The sequence below is a fragment of the Eptesicus fuscus genome, chromosome 5 (genome assembly GCF_027574615.1).
Source record: "Eptesicus fuscus isolate TK198812 chromosome 5, DD_ASM_mEF_20220401, whole genome shotgun sequence".
NCBI classification, from domain to species: Eukaryota; Metazoa; Chordata; class Mammalia; order Chiroptera; family Vespertilionidae; genus Eptesicus; species Eptesicus fuscus.
The window spans coordinates 88045306-88063284 of NC_072477.1; the positions used below are offsets into that span (position 1 = coordinate 88045306).

Here is a 17979-nt window from a genome sequence, read left to right on the forward strand (position 1 = left end):
TCTTTACCTCTCTAGTTGTAGGACTTCCATTCGGCCAACCTTCGGGTGGTTCTAGGTGATGGTTGTTCTGTATTTAGTTGTAATTTTTATGTGGTTGTGGGAGGCAGCAGCTACAGGTGTTTACCTATGCTGCCATCTTGGTTCTCTCACTTCATTTCATTTAAAAAAAATTTCCAGAGTGGTGTTTCTTTCCTTTAAAAAAATATTTTTATTGATTTCAGAGGAGAGGTAGAAACATCAATGATGGGAGAGAATAATTGATGGGCTGCTTCCTTCAAGCTCCATATTGGGGATCGAGCCGCATCCTGGGCATGTGCCCTGACCAAGAATTGAACCATGACCTTCTGATTCATAGGTCGACACTCAACCACTGAGCCACACCAGCCCAGCCAGAGTGGTATTTCTTAACTAAGTGGGCACATCCCAAACTTACTTTCCTCCTTTTAATGACAATCCCTGCCATAGAATGTTCACTGTTACTGATCACAGGTATATTACTCCTAAAGGGCTTGGGTAGAAAAACCACTGTTCTAAGATTCAGGTACAATAAGACATTGGCTCCTATGGTCTGTATGTATCATGTATAGAGGTCCAACTCTGATTTTTAAAAATTCCAGAAATTCAGAATATTTGAAAAAATGTATCACTTTATTTGTACACTTAAAAAGTTGTACGCAGAAATTTATTCTGTAAAACTGGAAGAACTGTCAGGGAAAAGGAAGGGTGTTACCTTTTATTGAATGCTCATTAATGAAGTTAAGAGAAATAAAACAAAAACAATAAAATGTTTAAAAAATTAAAGAACATTTTTCAGGTATAAATTTTATAAATACAAAACAAATTCACAAATTAACTCTGAATGCTAAATAAATATCTAGTTAATAAACTCAGACTTAATACCTCTAGCCAGCACTGGTCCAGCACTTCAAGGATATAAAATTAGATTCATTCATGTGTAGTGTTGAAAGAATGTGCTCATTAAAGATTTTTAGACATATACACTTTTTTTTTCTGTGCTATAAATAGAAGATTTATCTGTATAGATAAATCTCTCTTAATACCACATGTCTAAGAAAAGTCATCAATGACAAAATAAATCACAGGTGAAAAATATTTTCCAAGATATTGGGACACATGAATGATCTCAAAATGTACAAAAACCTCTGTAAACCAGTACTGTATCCAATACATCTGTCAAACTTATCAGATACTGAACAAAACTGTAGCAAAGGAAATCTTTCCTACATTCTCCTGAGTGCTTAATATTAAAATTGAGAATATAGTGCAGGCCACACTTCAAAGTGGTCAATCAGTTGTTATTGCTTTATACATATATGTCTGCTTTGTAGCATGATTTAATATTCCATTTCACGAATAATTTGTTTTCCTCAAATATATCCTTTAGAAGGACAAAGTTAGATTCGTGACTTTTTTGTAGCTGGTGGAGTGCTAACTTGATCCACATTCCCAGGTGTGACGTGAAGTCCAAGTTTTTGAGCCTGAATATGGAAGAATGCTTGAAGCCTCGTTCCAGCTTTTGCTTCACTTGTGTTACGAGGGTTGTATTCAAAGCAGTTCGAAAACATTAACTCAATATCATCAATAAACTCAGCTGGAAAGAAAAAAACAAATGAGATTAGAATGGAAGCGTATTAACGTCTAACTGAGCCTTTTATTTGTGTCACGTCTGGAAATGTCCTTAAGGAACAGAAGGCCACCTTTTTCTTTAGAAACTGAAAACAAGGCAGCAGAACCGAAGCTTAAAACCCTTTAACTACAAATACTTTAAAACTGTTTTATTGAAACTTTGCAATTAGGCATAACTGCATAGTTTCAGTAAATAACTTCTGTTAAGAATCAGAGTCTATAAAATACCTTTAACTCACTTAAACCTCATCCATCTTTCATTGCCATATACATGGACAAGCATTTGAGAGATCTCTTGGGATGCCATCTATACAATTACATTAATATATCATAAAGGTAAAAAGAAAAATAGCCTCTACCTCTTTAAACAAAAAAAGAAACATATAAATTACTTACATGCTAATTTATATTCACATTTGTTCACCTTTTCACGAATTATATTTAAGGCAATGGGTTTTTTGATGATGTCATAATAGTCTGGAACCTGTAAGATAATTTAATTATTATCTCTCCTATAAAAAGTTTATCAGAGATAAGTGGTCAAATACATGAAGGTTTTGCACTGAAAAGCAACTGCATTAACCGCTGAATTCTATTATTTCATTAAAACCATATAATACATTTCAGTCATTTAATGCTGTAGAAGCCTATTTGATACTATAAAAAGCTAATTTATTATGAAAAAAATTATGGTTTTGTGTACTTTCTGTCTCTCTCTATATATACAGTATACTTAACATATATGTATCTATAAAAATTTCTTTAGCCTGGCCAGTGTGGGTCAGTGGTTGAGCATTAACCCATAAACCAGGAGATCCCCAGTTCCATTCTCAGAGCACATGCCCAAGTTTGGGCTTGATTCCCAGTGGGGAGTGTGCAGGAGGCAGGTGATTGATGTTTCTCTCTCAGTGGTGTTTCTGTCTCTCTATCCCTCTCTATTCCTCTCTAAAATATCAATAAAAACATATTAAAATATTTCTCTAATTAGTATTACTGCATTTGTAATAAACAAAAACATGTATGCAACAAAACTTAATTCAGCACAAGTACTACTCAGGAAAAATGAGTTAAGAGTCAAAATGAGTGCTGGCTGATATGGCCCAGTTGGTTGGGTGTTGTCCCATGTGCCAAAAGGTTGCCAGTTGAATTCCCAGTCAGGGCACATGCCAGCAGGGGGCATGTAGGAGGTAGCCAATCAATGTTTCCCTCTCACATTGACGTTTCTCTTTCTCTCCCTTCTTCTCTCTCTAAAAATCAATTTAAAAATATCTTAAAAAATAGAGTCAAACTGAGATTAAATTTTATGAGATGCTATTCATTGTTAACTAATACTTTACATTCTTAAAAAATATGTAAATGTTGTTTATTACTAAGCCAAGTGGTGTTCTCGATGTCAGACATGTTATTCTTCACTTCTGTCTGGTTCTGGTTAATGGTCTCTATTTCCTTCTATATGCTGCTATAGTTCGCACTGAGTTCCTTGTAATTTGCATTAAGCTCCTTAAGCCCCTTTATAACCATTACTTTGAATTCTATGTCTGATAGGTTGCTTGCTCCATTTCATTCTTTAGAAAAAATTCCTTCTTTTCTTTCATTTGGGGGTTGTTTCCTTGTCTCCCCATTTTAGCTGTCTCTGTGTATTTGCTTCTATGTTTTAGATAGAGTTGTTATGCCTCCCAGTCTTTGTGAGATGGCCTTATGTAGAAAGTGTCGAGGGGCCCAGTGGCGCAGTCTCTTTGTACGCCTGAGCTGGATGCTCTAGGAATGCCCCTTGTGTACATTATTTGGGCTCTCCTGTTATAATTGGGACTTGATGGTTGAGGTCCCATTTGTGGGAGGGATCCCCTCTGACTCACTGCCGGTGAGGTTCAACCCCTACATCGTCGTGCCAGCCATTATATAGAATAAGACATAACAGGACCAAACCAAAAACACCACAAAAATTAAGCTACTTGCCCTAACTGGTTTGGCTCAGTGGATAGAGCGTCAGCCTGCGGACTCAAGGGTCCCAGGTTCAATTCCGGTCAAGGGCATGTACCTTGGTTACGGGCACATCCCCAGTAGGGGGTGTGCAGGAGGCAGCTGATTGATGTTTCTCTATCATCAATGTTTCTAACTCTCTCTCCCTCTCCCTTCCTCTCTGTAAAAAAAAAAAAAAAAAAAAAAAAAAATCAATAAAATATATTTTAAAAATATTAAGCTACTCAATGCAACAACAGGAAAGACTAAGAAGGAAAAAGAAGAGAAAACAAAGCAAGGAAAAAATAAAAAGAATACTGATAGACAGGTGACCAAAGACTCAGAGGGGATATTAAAAAAAAGGGAGAAAGAAGACGATGAAAAAAATGGCTATATGGAAGCAAGGAGGAAGCTAAAAGAACTAGTATAGGAGGAAAAAAGAAAAGGAAACAGAAAATAAATGAAATGATAACGGTGATTTTAAAATGAAGTAATAATGGGTATATTAAGATACTGATAAGGAAAGTAAAATGGAAATGAGAAAAAAGAAAAACAAAATAAAGAAAAATTAATAATAGCAATAAGAATAGACTGAAGTAGAATAGAATCAAAGGAAAGAGAGAAATTAGAGATATGCAAGAAAAACGAGAAGAAAATAAAAGGGGGAAAAAACAAACACACACAAAAAAATCCACTCACACCAAAAAACAAAACCACACACACTCACACACTCAAAAACCTTCGGGTCTGCTATCTGTGGAGCTTGCTAGGTTTTGCTCTGATGTTCAATCTGGTCCCTTGCTGTGTCTATCCTGGGCCTCCTGGAAGCTGCTCTGGTGCAGGTCAATAGGAGTCACTGTCTCTTTCTGGCCCTGGGCAACCTGATTGAGGTCCAAGAGGCTGAGGCCCCTAATGGTCCAGCGGGCGTGGCATCCTTAGCCCAGAGGCTGGGTCTGCCTTGAGTCTCCTATCTGGATTGTACCTGTTCTGAGCTGTCTCCCTTCCCCCCCAGAGCTGGTCCCGCAGGTATCAGCTGCAGGCCTGTGAGGTCCCACGGGCTTCCCCGTAGCTGCGCAGTATGGGTGCTATCTGTGGCAGGTGCACGGGGTCTGGGATGTGTCCTAGGGGATGCCCGTGGGTTCAGGCATGGGACCTGGCTACTCTGGGTGGAGGAAGGTTGGGGGCCTCGCTGCTGCTGCCACCTGCAGCCTCCTCCCAAGGAGGACCTTGAAAACCCTTCAAGATGGCGTGGTTTCCAAACACGAGCCCCGCCTGGGGATTGTCTGTGGCAGTAGCAGGGGCTCTTTGGCCAGGAAAACCTGAACCACTGCCACTGAGACTCCTGTGCGATCGGTCTCTCCCTCCTCACCCCCCCCCCCCCCCCCCCGCCGCAATTCAGTCCTGCCGTCCGCCATGTTGGAATGAATCCTTTACATTCTTGCTCTAGAAATCTCAAAGTAGAAGTCTGATGATGTCACTTTTTCCTTCAGAAACCATCACCTAACACTGACAAGTGAGACGCTTTATACGCTTAATTGTGTCTAGCTAATCTGCTCCATTCAAACTATTCATTATCCCCATGTTCTCATTTCTGGGTCTTTAACTTATCATCCCTCTTCCTTTCTGAAATTCCCTTATTCCAGTTCACACTGTTGAAATGCCATCTTACTTCAATGACCAGACTTCAAGTAGTTCTGCCGTTCCCTCCCTCTGAAGTGCTCAAATCAATCTCCTTTTCTTCTCTATTTCTGAAAGACCATTATGTAACTTTTATTATTTTATATAATAAAAGCCTAATATGCAAATCGACCGAATGGTGGAATAACGGTGGAATGATAGGTTGCTATGACGTGCACTGACCACCAAAGGGCAGATGCTCAACATAGGAGCTGCCTCCAGCCTGCAGGCCCCCGGCCAGCCAAGGCAGGTGCCAGCAGGGGCCCCCTGATCACCCCGCCAGTCGCCCCATAGATTGGCCCTGATTGCTGGCCAGGCCTAGGGACCCTACCCATGCACAAATTTCGTGCATTGGGCCTCTAGTAATACTATAACACTGTCCTATCTCTACTATAGCATATCACATCACTAACATATCACATCACACGCGTGCACACACATGTACACACACACAGTTGACCCTTGAACAATGTGAGGATTAGAGGTGTCGAGTGACCACACAGTCAAAAATCTGTGTATAACTTTTGACTCCCCCAAAACGTAACTACTAATGACCTACTGTTGATCAGAAACCTTACCAATAACATAATCAGTCAATTAACACATATTTTACATGTTATATGTATTATATATTGTATTTTTACAGCAAAGTAAGCTAAAGAAAATGTTATAGAAAAATCATCATAAGGATTATACATTTAGAGTACCATACGTATTTATCAATACCATAATTTTACATCATCTATTTATGAGATAAGTCACCTGTCAGTATCTACATCAATATTGTTTTATATGATACAAAACACTGTAGATGTTATACATATTACTAACACTAGACATCAACTACGAAAAAAATATGAACAAGAAATTCATCTGTTTACAGGGATAATGATTCATTTATTGATAACAAAGAAGCAGCAATATGATTGCTTTATGATAGCCTAGTGTAATCAATATGATTGCTTCATGGCAGTAAGAAAACCTCCAAAGAATTTTCTTATATATATATTGAAAACAATCCACATATGTGGACTCAGTTCAAACCTGTTACTGTTCAAGGGTCAATTGTATAAACAACTACAGCACCAACTCTAACCCCTTAGTTAGGTTAGGCCATCTCTGTTATTTAATAGTACTTATTTTTAAAATCAATGTTTCTCATATTGTGGTCTCTGGACCAGCACCATCAGCATCATCTGGTGATTTGTCATTAATGCAAACGGTAGGGCCCAGTAATCTGTGTTTTAACAAGTCCTCCAGGTGAGTCTGGTATATGTTGAATTTTGAGAACCACTGTTTTACATAATAGAAATACCAACAATGGTACTCAGTTGAATTAACTCTATTCATATTCATTACCTTGAATAAAAACATTGAGGTTATTTCAACACAGTCATCATTTATAAGAATCAGTCACAGGGCCCTGGCTGAGTTGCTCAGTTGGTTAGAGCATCGTCCCGATACACCAAAGTTGTGGGTTTGATCCCTGGTCAGGGCATATACAAGAATCAACCAACGAATGCATAAATATATGGAACAAAAAAATGATGTTTCTCTTTCTCTCTCAAAATCAATAAATAAAGAAAAAAGAATCAGTCACAGAGTTAGAAAGGACTGAGGAGACTGCTGTCTAACTCCATTTTTTAAAATATAGAGACCAACTTTTCAAGTGTTCAAAAAAATGCAGTCATTAAAAGGTGTTTGGACTATCTCAAAACTGTCATGCAGACTAAATAATGTACAGGAATACATTTTATAAAGTCTAAAAATATTACCTGGATTTTAGAAACGAGTTTCAAAAAAGGCCAGCTGTCATCATGCCGTACCAATTCTACAACAAGTTGTTCAAAAGCAGACAATTCATGAACTCCTCCCTGTCGGCCTGAACTTCTTCGATTCAGTGTCACAGGAGATGCTTCTAAATAAATAATTATATTAATTTTAGGTGATGACAAAGCAAAATATTTGATCACTACAAGCTAAACAGGGCCTATAAATACAAACTAAATTCAAACAAACAAAATGACATTATACTCTGAGATGTTAAACTAACTTACATTTTGAGATATGAAAATCTGGACCTTTTTGATCTTAAAAATTTTGAATTGCATTGAAAATTCAGTGGGAACAGATTGAAAAATGAGTGTAATACAAAAGAAAATTCTAGAACACAAAGTTTGTGGATTTTTTACTGTTTTATTAAAAATATGTTTTCAACTACAATTAAATAACAGTAAGCAATTTTACAGTATTGCCTAAAACGTATCAATTGGAAAGTTGCCTCTTCAGATCTAGAAATTAGGCCTCTTTAAATCTTAATTTTATATGGAGAATTTTTTAAAAGCAAGATGCTTTCTCATAAAATCTAAGTATATACCTAAATTGAAATCTAAAGTATATGAATTAGTAGAAAAGGGTAGTAGTATAGTCCACATATAAATTCAGGTGTTTAAATTCTCTACTTAAATGTAAATCCACATATTCCATCTTTATTTGTCCTTAGAAACAGGACAGTGATTTCACCAATCAATTAATAACAACACAAATTTTTTCAGTGGTGTTTCTGAATAAAAATAGTTCAGGTTTACTAGTTTGAAGTTCAGATTCAGGGAAAGGCAAAACAGATAAAGGGATAAAAAAGCTAAATTAGATTTTGGTGCAAAGTTACCTGATACTTCCTCCCTCCCCCCAAAACCTGACAACATGTAGACTAATTATAACCCATTTTTCACCAATAAATTCTTTACTCCTGTCACTGTTCCAATAATGCAATACAACCTGTCTACATAATTCTTCAAAGGATAATAGCACTTTTTGTTTCACTTCATTTTTTGAAAATAAAGTTTTATTACCACTGACATTAAAGAAAAAAAGATATGATTGAGTAGATAAATAAGTAGATTATTATATGGATAAAGATTACTATAAACAACAATTATTAGAATTAGACAGATTGTGATCACTCTAATAATATTACTGCCCCCAACTCTCTACCGCCCCAAATTCAGTGTATCAGATAGGAACCTTAACAAATAACCTAATGTAGCTTGTTTAGATGATAATGAGTATGTGTGTTTTAAGGAGGAAAAGGTGGAAGAGAATGAAATGTGTCATAATGTGGTATATTGAGAGTGTTCAAGTATTGGCCAAGTATCTCCATTAGCAAATTTCTCACAACTACCCTGCTATACTAGTAGAAATACTAGTAATATAGTTTACCTTTATTCTCCAAATAGCTGCCCCTTCAATGAATATTATGCTTCAGGGAAGGCTGCTTCCTAAAAACTTTGTATATCTTAGTGACAGCCTTCAAAAAATGATCCAAAGTATCCCAACATTTAATCTTTCCAATTATTCAATTTTCTTAGGTAAGAATAGTTTAAATTAGACTTCTTCATACCTGCAGATTGTCTTTTCCTGCCTCTTCTCTTGGATTCACTATCTTGGAGAGAATGTTTTGAAGCAACATTTAGAGATCTTGACTGTCCACTTGACTTTGTGGCAATGACTCTGAAGTTAGGCAAGTTAGGGCTATTTTCTGGTGTATTATTAGTACTTGTCCTGCCTCTGCGTTTTCTACGAGGACTAAGTAGTTCCACAAATACATCTGCTTGCAATGGACCATGACTCTGGCGAGTAGAACGACTGGCAATTCTTAAAGATTTAGTTACTGTAGGAGGAGCAGACTTTATCTTCCTTAGGCTTCTACTAGTAGTTTTAGAAGAAACAGATGTTTTGGGTGTACTCTGCTGACTCCTTGAAGTATATCTTCTAGGATCTTGTTGGCCACGACTTGAAAAAGAAGAGTTAAGTCTCCCTCTTGTTTTAATTGGCAATCTAACTTGTGGTCTTCCTCGTTTTGGTGGGCTATAAATATTGTTAGAAAACACAATTATTATATAGAGCAATATGAATGTACAATTACTTCTAGTCCCCTTGTTCTAGTATTCAGCCAATAAGTTCTACATATTACTTTTCTTTATTAATGAGACTTATCCTATGCTCAATTCTTTAAAATTGGAGCTAACAAATTTTTATGGAAATCTAAAATGTGCTTTCATATATTTCTTTGTAATGCAGAGAATATTTATTATTTTCTTAGTGATTTCAGGATATCATCATGAAAATCAAATTCTAAATTGTGATAAACTACAATAAAATCTACAGGAGGACCAATAAATAGACTTAATCATGTTGATTAAAGAGTGATGAGCTAATCTTAAAATGCAAATCTTTTGTCTCCGTATTATCACTTTTCATTACCACAGTTTCGGCCAATAGCTGCCATTAAAGTAAGCCTTAAACCTGTTGTTCCTGAATACCAATCAAGAATCTCTTTGCCATCCTACTGGAAAATACAAAACTAGATTCAATCTTTTAATTGCCTTTAAGTTGTAGACAAGGATGAAATAACTCCATTAAGCCTCCATTTATCCATCTTTCCATATACCCAGACTTCCAGTTTAGCTAAAATATTTCCAAGAAGTTTCCAAATTCTTTATCATCTTTATGCTTAACACAATACTACCCTTATAAGCTACAGGGAATATGGCTCCTGCTAGTTGAAGCTATTTAAAAAACAATTTGTGCCTGGCCAGTGTGGCTCAGTAGTTGAGCATCGACCTATGAATCAGGAGGTCATGATTTGATTCTTGGTCAGGGCACATGCCTGGGTTGCCCGCTTGAGCCTCAGTCAGGGGCATGCAGGAGGATCAACGATTGTCTCTCATCATTGATGTTTCTGTCTCTCTCTCCCTCTCCCTTCCTCTCTGAAATTAATAAAAATATATTAAAAAACAACAATCCCCCTGTCAAACAAAACAAAACAAAACAAAACACTACTTGTTCCCTGGCTGGTGTGGCTCCCTTGGTTGGAGCATCATCCTGTACACCAGTAAGTGTCGGATTCGATTCCCGGTCAGGACACATACCCAGGTTGCAGATTTGATCCCCGATAGGAGTGCATGCAGGAAGCAATCGATCAATGTGTTTCCCTCACATGGATGTTTCTCTCTCTTTCCCTCTAAAAAAATCAATAAAATCTTAAACAACAACTTGTCTGAAACTGATGGGGTAGTTCTCTCAACTTAATCTCCTTGGACGGTGGCCTTTTTGTACGTTGTTAGTTCTAGGTTGGCCTTGTTTCACATTCACTTTTCTGATTCCACATGAATGGGGTTCAAATATTAAAAAGGGAGCAAGGTTTTAGGGACAAATAAGGAGAGACTGCCCCATAGCTGGCATAGTAGGAATAACCCGGCCCTAAACCCACTGATTAGTTGTGGGTGGCATAATTTGCAAGTTGCAGAACACTTGGTTTTGTGGTAGTATAGACTATTTCTGTGTGCTGATGTGGTAGGAGTATAAATAAATATAATGTGCTTCTGGCATCTCTCTCTCTCAGTCTCATTCTCTCTGTAGACTGCCAAGATCAACCAAAATTTGGGTATAGAGGCATTGGGAAGCTGCATCTATCTTCATCTTATGAATATCCTCTGGACTGTTTGTTTGCTACTTTAAACATAAAATTAAGTAAAATCAACCTTGAGGTGGGTCTGATTGCATTCTTGTCCAAACTTGAATTCATACTTGATTTTATGATCTGGCAAAGTTCACAAAGCTACTATACTCCCTTGGAAAAATTTGAATGTTTATAATACATAAAGCAAGGGTAATGTCAAACTACTATATTACTTTACATACTAGTTTTTAAAAAAATGATGGACCCCCACCACTCCATGTGTACTTGAGTAAAGAGATTGTCTGGTTAAGATTCATGAACCCTCCATTTTTACTGCATGTTAGGACTTACCTGATTTCTTCCTCTTCTTGGGAGTCATCTTCATCTTGTTCTATCTCATACTCTTCCTCCTCACTTTGACCCTCTTCATAGTCACCATCAACTTCATCATCTTCACTTTCCATACTGTCTTCCATCTCTTCATCACTTTCCAAGGATGGTCTCTGTCTAGAGGAGAGTCTTCTAGAACGTTGCTTTGGCCGACACTCTGGACAAAACCAATCTCCTTCAGGCACAGTCTGAAAAGTCACATAATGTTCATTAACCATCTGTCATTCAAAATCTCAATGTTTCAATTATAATCTGAGAATTAGAAAAAGGAAAAATACCTTGAGTTTTGGTCGAACACAGTAAGTATGATGACCCCGATCACAGCCATCACAAAGTACCATGTTTTCAGCATCACCTTTCTTTCGGCAGATCTTACAACGAGCATTCAGTATAGACTTAGACCATATCACACTTCGATCCAAGGTGGAGAGGTGAAGAAAGACTTGGGATAGACTAGCAGAAGAAAGAAGCGACTCTCTCCAACGGTCCAGGACTGTTTTATAAGAACGCCCACTGTCACTGGCATCTTAAATGAAAATGGAAAGTGATTAAAATTTCTAGGCAAATCTTAGACATCTCCTAGAACTATTTTCTTGGTAGTTTAAACAGGATAAATTTTACAGTTCTTGTAATGCCTAACAAAAATACCATGTTAATATTAAAAACAAAAACCTCAGTTAAAGAAAATACTTGTTGAATCACATCTTGTTTATATTAAATCTGTACATCAAATGGTTGGGGATTTCAACAGTTAAAAAAATAACTTCGGCAATGTGTTCTCATCTAATCTTTGTAGTAAATCTTGATCTAATTTAGAAAATTAGCTAGCCCAGCCTACGTGGCTCAGCAGTTGAGTGTTGACCTATGAGGGGCATGCCAGAGGCAGCCAATCAGTGATTCTCTCTCATCACTGATGTTTCTGTCTCTCCCTTTCCCTTCCTCTCTAAAGTCAATAAAAATGTATTAAAAAAAAAAAAAAAAACCTGGCTAAATATGGTTACAAGTCAGCTACTATTTATTTAACTCAAGGATGTTACTTCCTCATTTTCAGATAAAAGACTGCTCTCAGTTAAATATCAATCATACATGAAGTTTCTTTTGAGATGATAAAAATGTTCTAAAAATAGATAGCAATGGATGGCTGTACAATTGTGAATATACTAAAAATCACTGAATTGTACTTAAAAGAATGCTTTTAAAAAACGTATGTTTATTGATTTCAGAAAGGAAGGGAGAGGGAGAGACAGAAACATCAGTGATGAGAGAGAATCATTGATTGGCTGCCTCTGGCATGCCCCTCACTGAGGATCGAGCCTGAAACCCAGGCATGTGCCCAAACTGGGAATCAAACCATGACCTCCTAGTTCATAGGTCAATACTCAACCACTGAGCCATGCTAGCTGGGCAGGATAAATTTTAGATATGTGAATTATATCTCAATAGGCTGTTATTGAAAAATACCAATTATATATAAATGCCAACTATATTGTCTTCTATCTCTAAGAAAATATTATTTTTAAAGTGAAATAAATAAAAAATGTTAATACCCCCCAAAATAAACTTTCAGTACCAGTATTTATATAGAAACATTTGATACCTTCTGTCATTAACAAATCATCCTTTTGTCTTCTGGGTTAAAAAATGTATTAAGAATCATTTGATGCCATTAATCTAGCCAGTCTATCGTTTTACAATGGCATGTGTTTTCCAACTTTAATTATCTTCAATATTGCTACTACCTTAGTTTTCCTAAGACATTATACTTAATTATGGAGGGCCTACCACATCATGTGAAAATTTGCAAGGTATATAAAACTCCAAACATAGTTTGGTCCTATCATGCCATATTTCCTATTATTATCCTCAAATAAAACCTTTGGGCAGTAGCATAATGGTTAAGAGCATGTGGAACTCCAGAGTCAGTCTGCCTTGAGGTGAGTACTAGCTCCCTCCTATGTGAGGTCGGGCAAGATACTTAACCCTTTTATCCCTCAGGTTCTTCAACAGTACTATGTGGACAGTATCTACCTCTGAGGGCTGTTGGGAAGATTAAACTAGATAATATACGTGAGACATGTAAACTGACTGTCACAGAGTAAATCTATTATCATTATTCCTGCATTATATTGTTCCTCCTATGTGCAGCACTTTAGAAGATAGGAAAAAAATCTATTCTATGGTCCCTACCTTTAAGAAATTTTTAATATAACTGGGAGTGTGAAGATATACACAACGAGTTCAAGTCATAAAACAACAGACCTATAAAACACTAGTGAGTCTTGAGCTCCTGTGTGACTCTGGGGCAGGGTGAGAAGACAGGACATGAAACCTAGGGCCCATCCAATGTCGTGAGTCCCCTCTAAAAAACTAGGACTCCAAAAGGCTATACTTTTAATGTGGAGAGGATAGCACAAAGAAAGAAAGAGCAAGCAAGGAAATCTTCTCATTGGACATTGGAGTTGGGTAGAAAAGGGAAATAAAGATACCCTAAGAAGCCCGGTTGACCTGGTTGAGTATCGACCTATGAAGCAGGTCACGGTTCGGTTCCTGGTCAGGGCATATGCCGGGGTTGTGGGCTTGATCCCCAGGTGTAAGGCAGCTGATCAATGTTTCTCTCTCATCATTGATATTTCTCTCTCTTTCCCCCACTCTCCCTTCCTCTCTGAAAAAAAAAAAAAAAAAGATACCCTAAGAATATATAACTATAAGCAGAGCCTTGACCAGGTTTAAAACCTGAAAAACCACAAGCTAAGATTTTACAATGGTTCAGGGTTGGCAGTGATCTCAGGTGAATGGTAGAAACAAGTACAAATCTTTGCAAATTTTCTCTGAAGAAATATCCATAAAGTTCTGAGGAATGAGAGCTAATAGTCAAAACCTACAAGGCTATACAGAAACAAAACACTATAAGCAAGAGCCAGCAGATTCTGACCCATAAAGACTTGAGATATTAGAATTACAAACAGAATATAAAATAGCTGTATAATATGTTTTAAGAAATAAACATTTGAAAACGTGAGTAAATAAGTAGTTTGAACAAGTACCAGAACTTCTACAAATACGAGATTAATCACTCAATGGGAGAGGAAAAAAATGGATGGTTCTAATGTCTCCTCAGACAAAGCTAAAGAGAAATATTAGTAAGGTGGGAAAAATGCAATACAGTTCATTTGCCTTATTTCCACCCTCTCATTTTGTGCTTTCTTTTAAAAAATGTTTTAAAATTGATTTTTAGAGAGAGAGAGAAAGAGAGAGAAACATCAATGATGAGAATCATTGATCCTATGCCTCATGAATGTCCCCCTGCTGGGGATCGAGCCCACAACCTGGGCAAGTGCCCTGACATGGAATTGAACGGGGACCTCCTGGTGCATGGGTCAACACTCAACAACTGAGCCACACGAGCCAGGCTCATATTGTGCTTTCCATTTATCTTGGTTTTTGATAGAAGGCTTCATGAAAAGTCTAGCCTGAGCGGGACATCTAAGGAAGGCGACAATAAAAACTGCTAATTCAAAGATCTTGAAGAAATCTTTCTGGATAAATCAGAGTGCATTGTTATCAGTAATGGCAAGAAATAAGCTTGCAGAGGCCAATGTGGAAGAGTTGAAGAAAAAGACAAATTCTGAAGATATTTTGAAACCTGAGGAGAAACCAAGATGGTGGCATAGGTAAACACCTCAACTGCTGCCTCGCACAACAATTTCAAAACTACAACTAAAAGACAAAACAGACATCATCCAGAACCACAGGAAGGCTGGCTGAGTGGAAAGTCTACAACTAGAAGGAAAGAGAAAAGCACACTGAGACTCAGAGGAGCTGCAGAAGCCAGAGGTACAGAGGTGCGTGCACGCGGAGAGGGCTGGCAACTGAGTATGCCGCTGGCATTCTCAACCGGGAGGGAGACAAAAGCTCCCGACTGCTCCGAACTCCAGTTCCGGGCGAGACTCTGGGGAACCAGACTCATTCAGGGAGAAACTGGACTGTCTGGCAGCGGGTGAAACTCGAGGGCGGCTTTCTCTCCGAGGTGCTTGCAGCGATTACCGAGACACTGAGACACAGAGCCTACTAGGTCAGGGCTGATGGGAAGCCACTGCTGTCTGCTCCGCCCTGAGACTCCGCCCCATCCAAACTGAGCACAGAAGTTCTCCCAGCGTAGACACAGCTGACCTTCACAGCCAATTGGCCTGGAGGTCAATTCCTCCCAGTGATACCAACAACAATCAAGGCTTAACTACAACAAGACTGTGCCCACAGCCCACAAAGGGGTGCACCAAGAGTGTCCACCTCAGGTAACTGGGGAGGCTGAGCCACTGGGCCCTATAGGACGCCTAGCACACAAAGCCATTCTATCAACTCAGGGAAGAAGCCAAAATGCAGAGACAAAGAAACAGGTCACAAATGAAAGAAATGGAGGAAAGCAAACGACTGGATATAGAGTTCAAAACCACGGTTATAAGGTTTTTCAAGAATTTTCTAGAAAAGACCGATAAATTTAGCAAGACCCTCGAGGATATGAAAAAAGACCAACTAGAATTTAAGCATACACTGACTGAAATAAAAAACAATATACAGAGATCCAAGAGCAGACTAGAGCAGTGGTTCTCAATCTTTCTAATGCCTGGACCCTTTAATACAGTTCCTCATGTTGTGGTGACCCCCAACCATAAAATTATTTTCGTTGCTACTTCATACTGTAATTTTGCTACTGTTAATGAATCGTAATGTAAATATCTTGTTTTCCGATGGTCTTAGACTCTACAGCAGTGGTTCTCAACCTGTGGGTCGCGACAGGTTGAAAAGAATTGTTTCTTCTAGTACCTATTATTGAGACATAAACTATCTTGAGCCCTAGCTAGTTTGGATCAGTGGATAGAGGGTTGGCCTGCGGAGAGAAGGGTCCCGGGCTTGATTCCAGTCAAGGACATGTGCCCAGATTATAGGCTTGATCCCCAGTAGGGGGCATCCAGGAGATAGCCAATCAATGATTCTCTCTCATCATTGATGTTTCTATCTCTCTCCCTCTCCCTTCCTCTCTGAAATCAATAAAAATGTATTTTAAAAAAATCTATCTCGATATGATGAATTGTAAGTTAATTCAACATTTCAGAGAGACCACAGGGAACTATAGTATGACAGAAAATTGATTTGAAACTTGAAACACATTTTTCTAAAGACATAATGATTATGTTCCTTAATTATTAGTCCCTGAAAGCATATTAATTTCATAAATTGCTGACACATGATCCAGATAGTATTATTTCTATGATCCTAATAATAAATTATAGAACATTTCCTTATATATGTACCATTTAACACTTGGTATTTCTTTCTTTTTAAAAAAAATTTTTTTTCATTGACTTTAGAGAGGAAGGGAGAGGGAGAGAGAGATAGAAACATCAATGATGAGAAAGAATCTTTGATTGGCTGCTTCTGCAAGCCCCCAACCTGGGACAGAGGCCACAACCTGGGTATGTGCCCTGAATGGGAATCAAACCGTGACCTCCTGGTTCATGGGTCGACTGATGCTCAACCACTGAGGCACACTGGCCGGGCAACATTTGGTATTTCCGATCTAGCACTTCTTATATGGTGTTCAGGTTAGTGATCCACATTATTAAACTGTACCCTTAATGGTGGAAATTTAAGTAGCTTCTTTGGGGTTCTGTTTTTAAAAAATGACAAAAAATTTATGTACAATCTTTGATTCTTCAGAGTCTGGCTAATCATAGGTTGTGGTAATCTTACTTCTGATTAAGGTTTCACAAAGAAGATACAGACAGAAATAGTTAAAAAGACATTTATTAAATGATAAATATCTAGAATAAAATTTTAAAAATAGTATTTAAGAATTATTTTAAAAATAAATCTCACCTGAAAGAATTCATATATTAAAATGAAAATACAATCTCAAATTTTTCAAATCAATTAATTTCATTATGTTAGCCAATGAAGTTCTATTAATTAAGGGCCAATTTCAAAATAATTTAAAAGATAACTAATATTTTGAATTAAAAACAGATACTTACCAAGTGGAGCTTTGAGAAAACGCCGCTCAATGCCCTGCTCTATTTGAAAGAGTGCCATTGCCAGATAATGAACCACGTTGCTCACTGATTGCGGTGTACTTGCATTCGTTGAGACAGTACTTGGAGTTTCTGTTTTTATGCCCAAAAGTCTACAATTAAAAAAACAATGAAGAGTTTATGGTACTTAAAAACACTATTAGGTGAAACTTGAGTACACTCATTCATCCAAATGCTTGCTTACACCTTTGTAAGAAATAGTTTCCTCAATCTCAAGGAGCTCTAATAAAATAGTAGGGAAGGGAAATATATACATGATTCAAGAGCTAAACGATATGTCGTTATTGAAGGGGTCAGAGAGCAAATATTTGGAGGAGGGGAGATGATGAGACAAGGCAAAGGGAAAAGGCTTTAAAGAGGTGTTGGCCCTTAAAGAATAAGTATCTCAGGCAGCTTATCTCTATTTCTCTTGCTTCAACTTTTACTGGGTAGGACTCTATAGCTGTCTCCTAACTACTTAAGATTAGTCTCCAATCTTACTCCCTTTGCAATAAATCTCCATGCTGCAGCTAAAATGGTCATTTAAAAGGACAAACCCATTCACTCAAAGTCTTTGGTTTACCCTCCCAATATCACATCTTTCCCATATTTAGGTCTGAGGTTTGAATTTACTTCTTCTAGCATTTTCTTTGCTGCTTTCCATGTTCTACCAAGACAAACAGCCCTCCTATGAACTACATTTGCACTGGGTATTTACTTCACCCTGTTCCATAATTACTAGCTTAATGTCTTTCTACCATTTCCTTCTACACAATAAAC

At 37.6% G+C, this 17979-nt stretch overlaps 1 protein-coding gene across 7 annotated transcripts in view; it reads right to left on the bottom strand.

Moving 5' to 3' along the window:
* Nucleotides 1–627: 627 nt before the first annotated feature.
* BAZ1A (bromodomain adjacent to zinc finger domain 1A) overlaps nucleotides 628–17979 on the bottom strand; it is a 104923-nt gene continuing 87571 nt past the window's right edge. For 6 of the 7 annotated variants that reach the window (XM_054716532.1, XM_054716534.1, XM_054716535.1 and 3 more), the window contains 7 exons: nucleotides 17164–17312; nucleotides 11413–11660; nucleotides 11096–11322; nucleotides 8684–9150; nucleotides 7059–7201; nucleotides 2044–2131; nucleotides 628–1612 (listed from right to left, as the gene is read on the bottom strand). In XM_054716532.1, the coding sequence (XP_054572507.1) occupies nucleotides 1416–1612; nucleotides 2044–2131; nucleotides 7059–7201; nucleotides 8684–9150; nucleotides 11096–11322; nucleotides 11413–11660; nucleotides 17164–17312 (1519 nt within the window). In that variant the 3' untranslated portion in view covers nucleotides 628–1415. The remainder of the gene's footprint in view (nucleotides 1613–2043; nucleotides 2132–7058; nucleotides 7202–8683; nucleotides 9151–11095; nucleotides 11323–11412; nucleotides 11661–17163; nucleotides 17313–17979) is intronic. The other variant, XM_054716533.1, reaches the window with a different exon arrangement.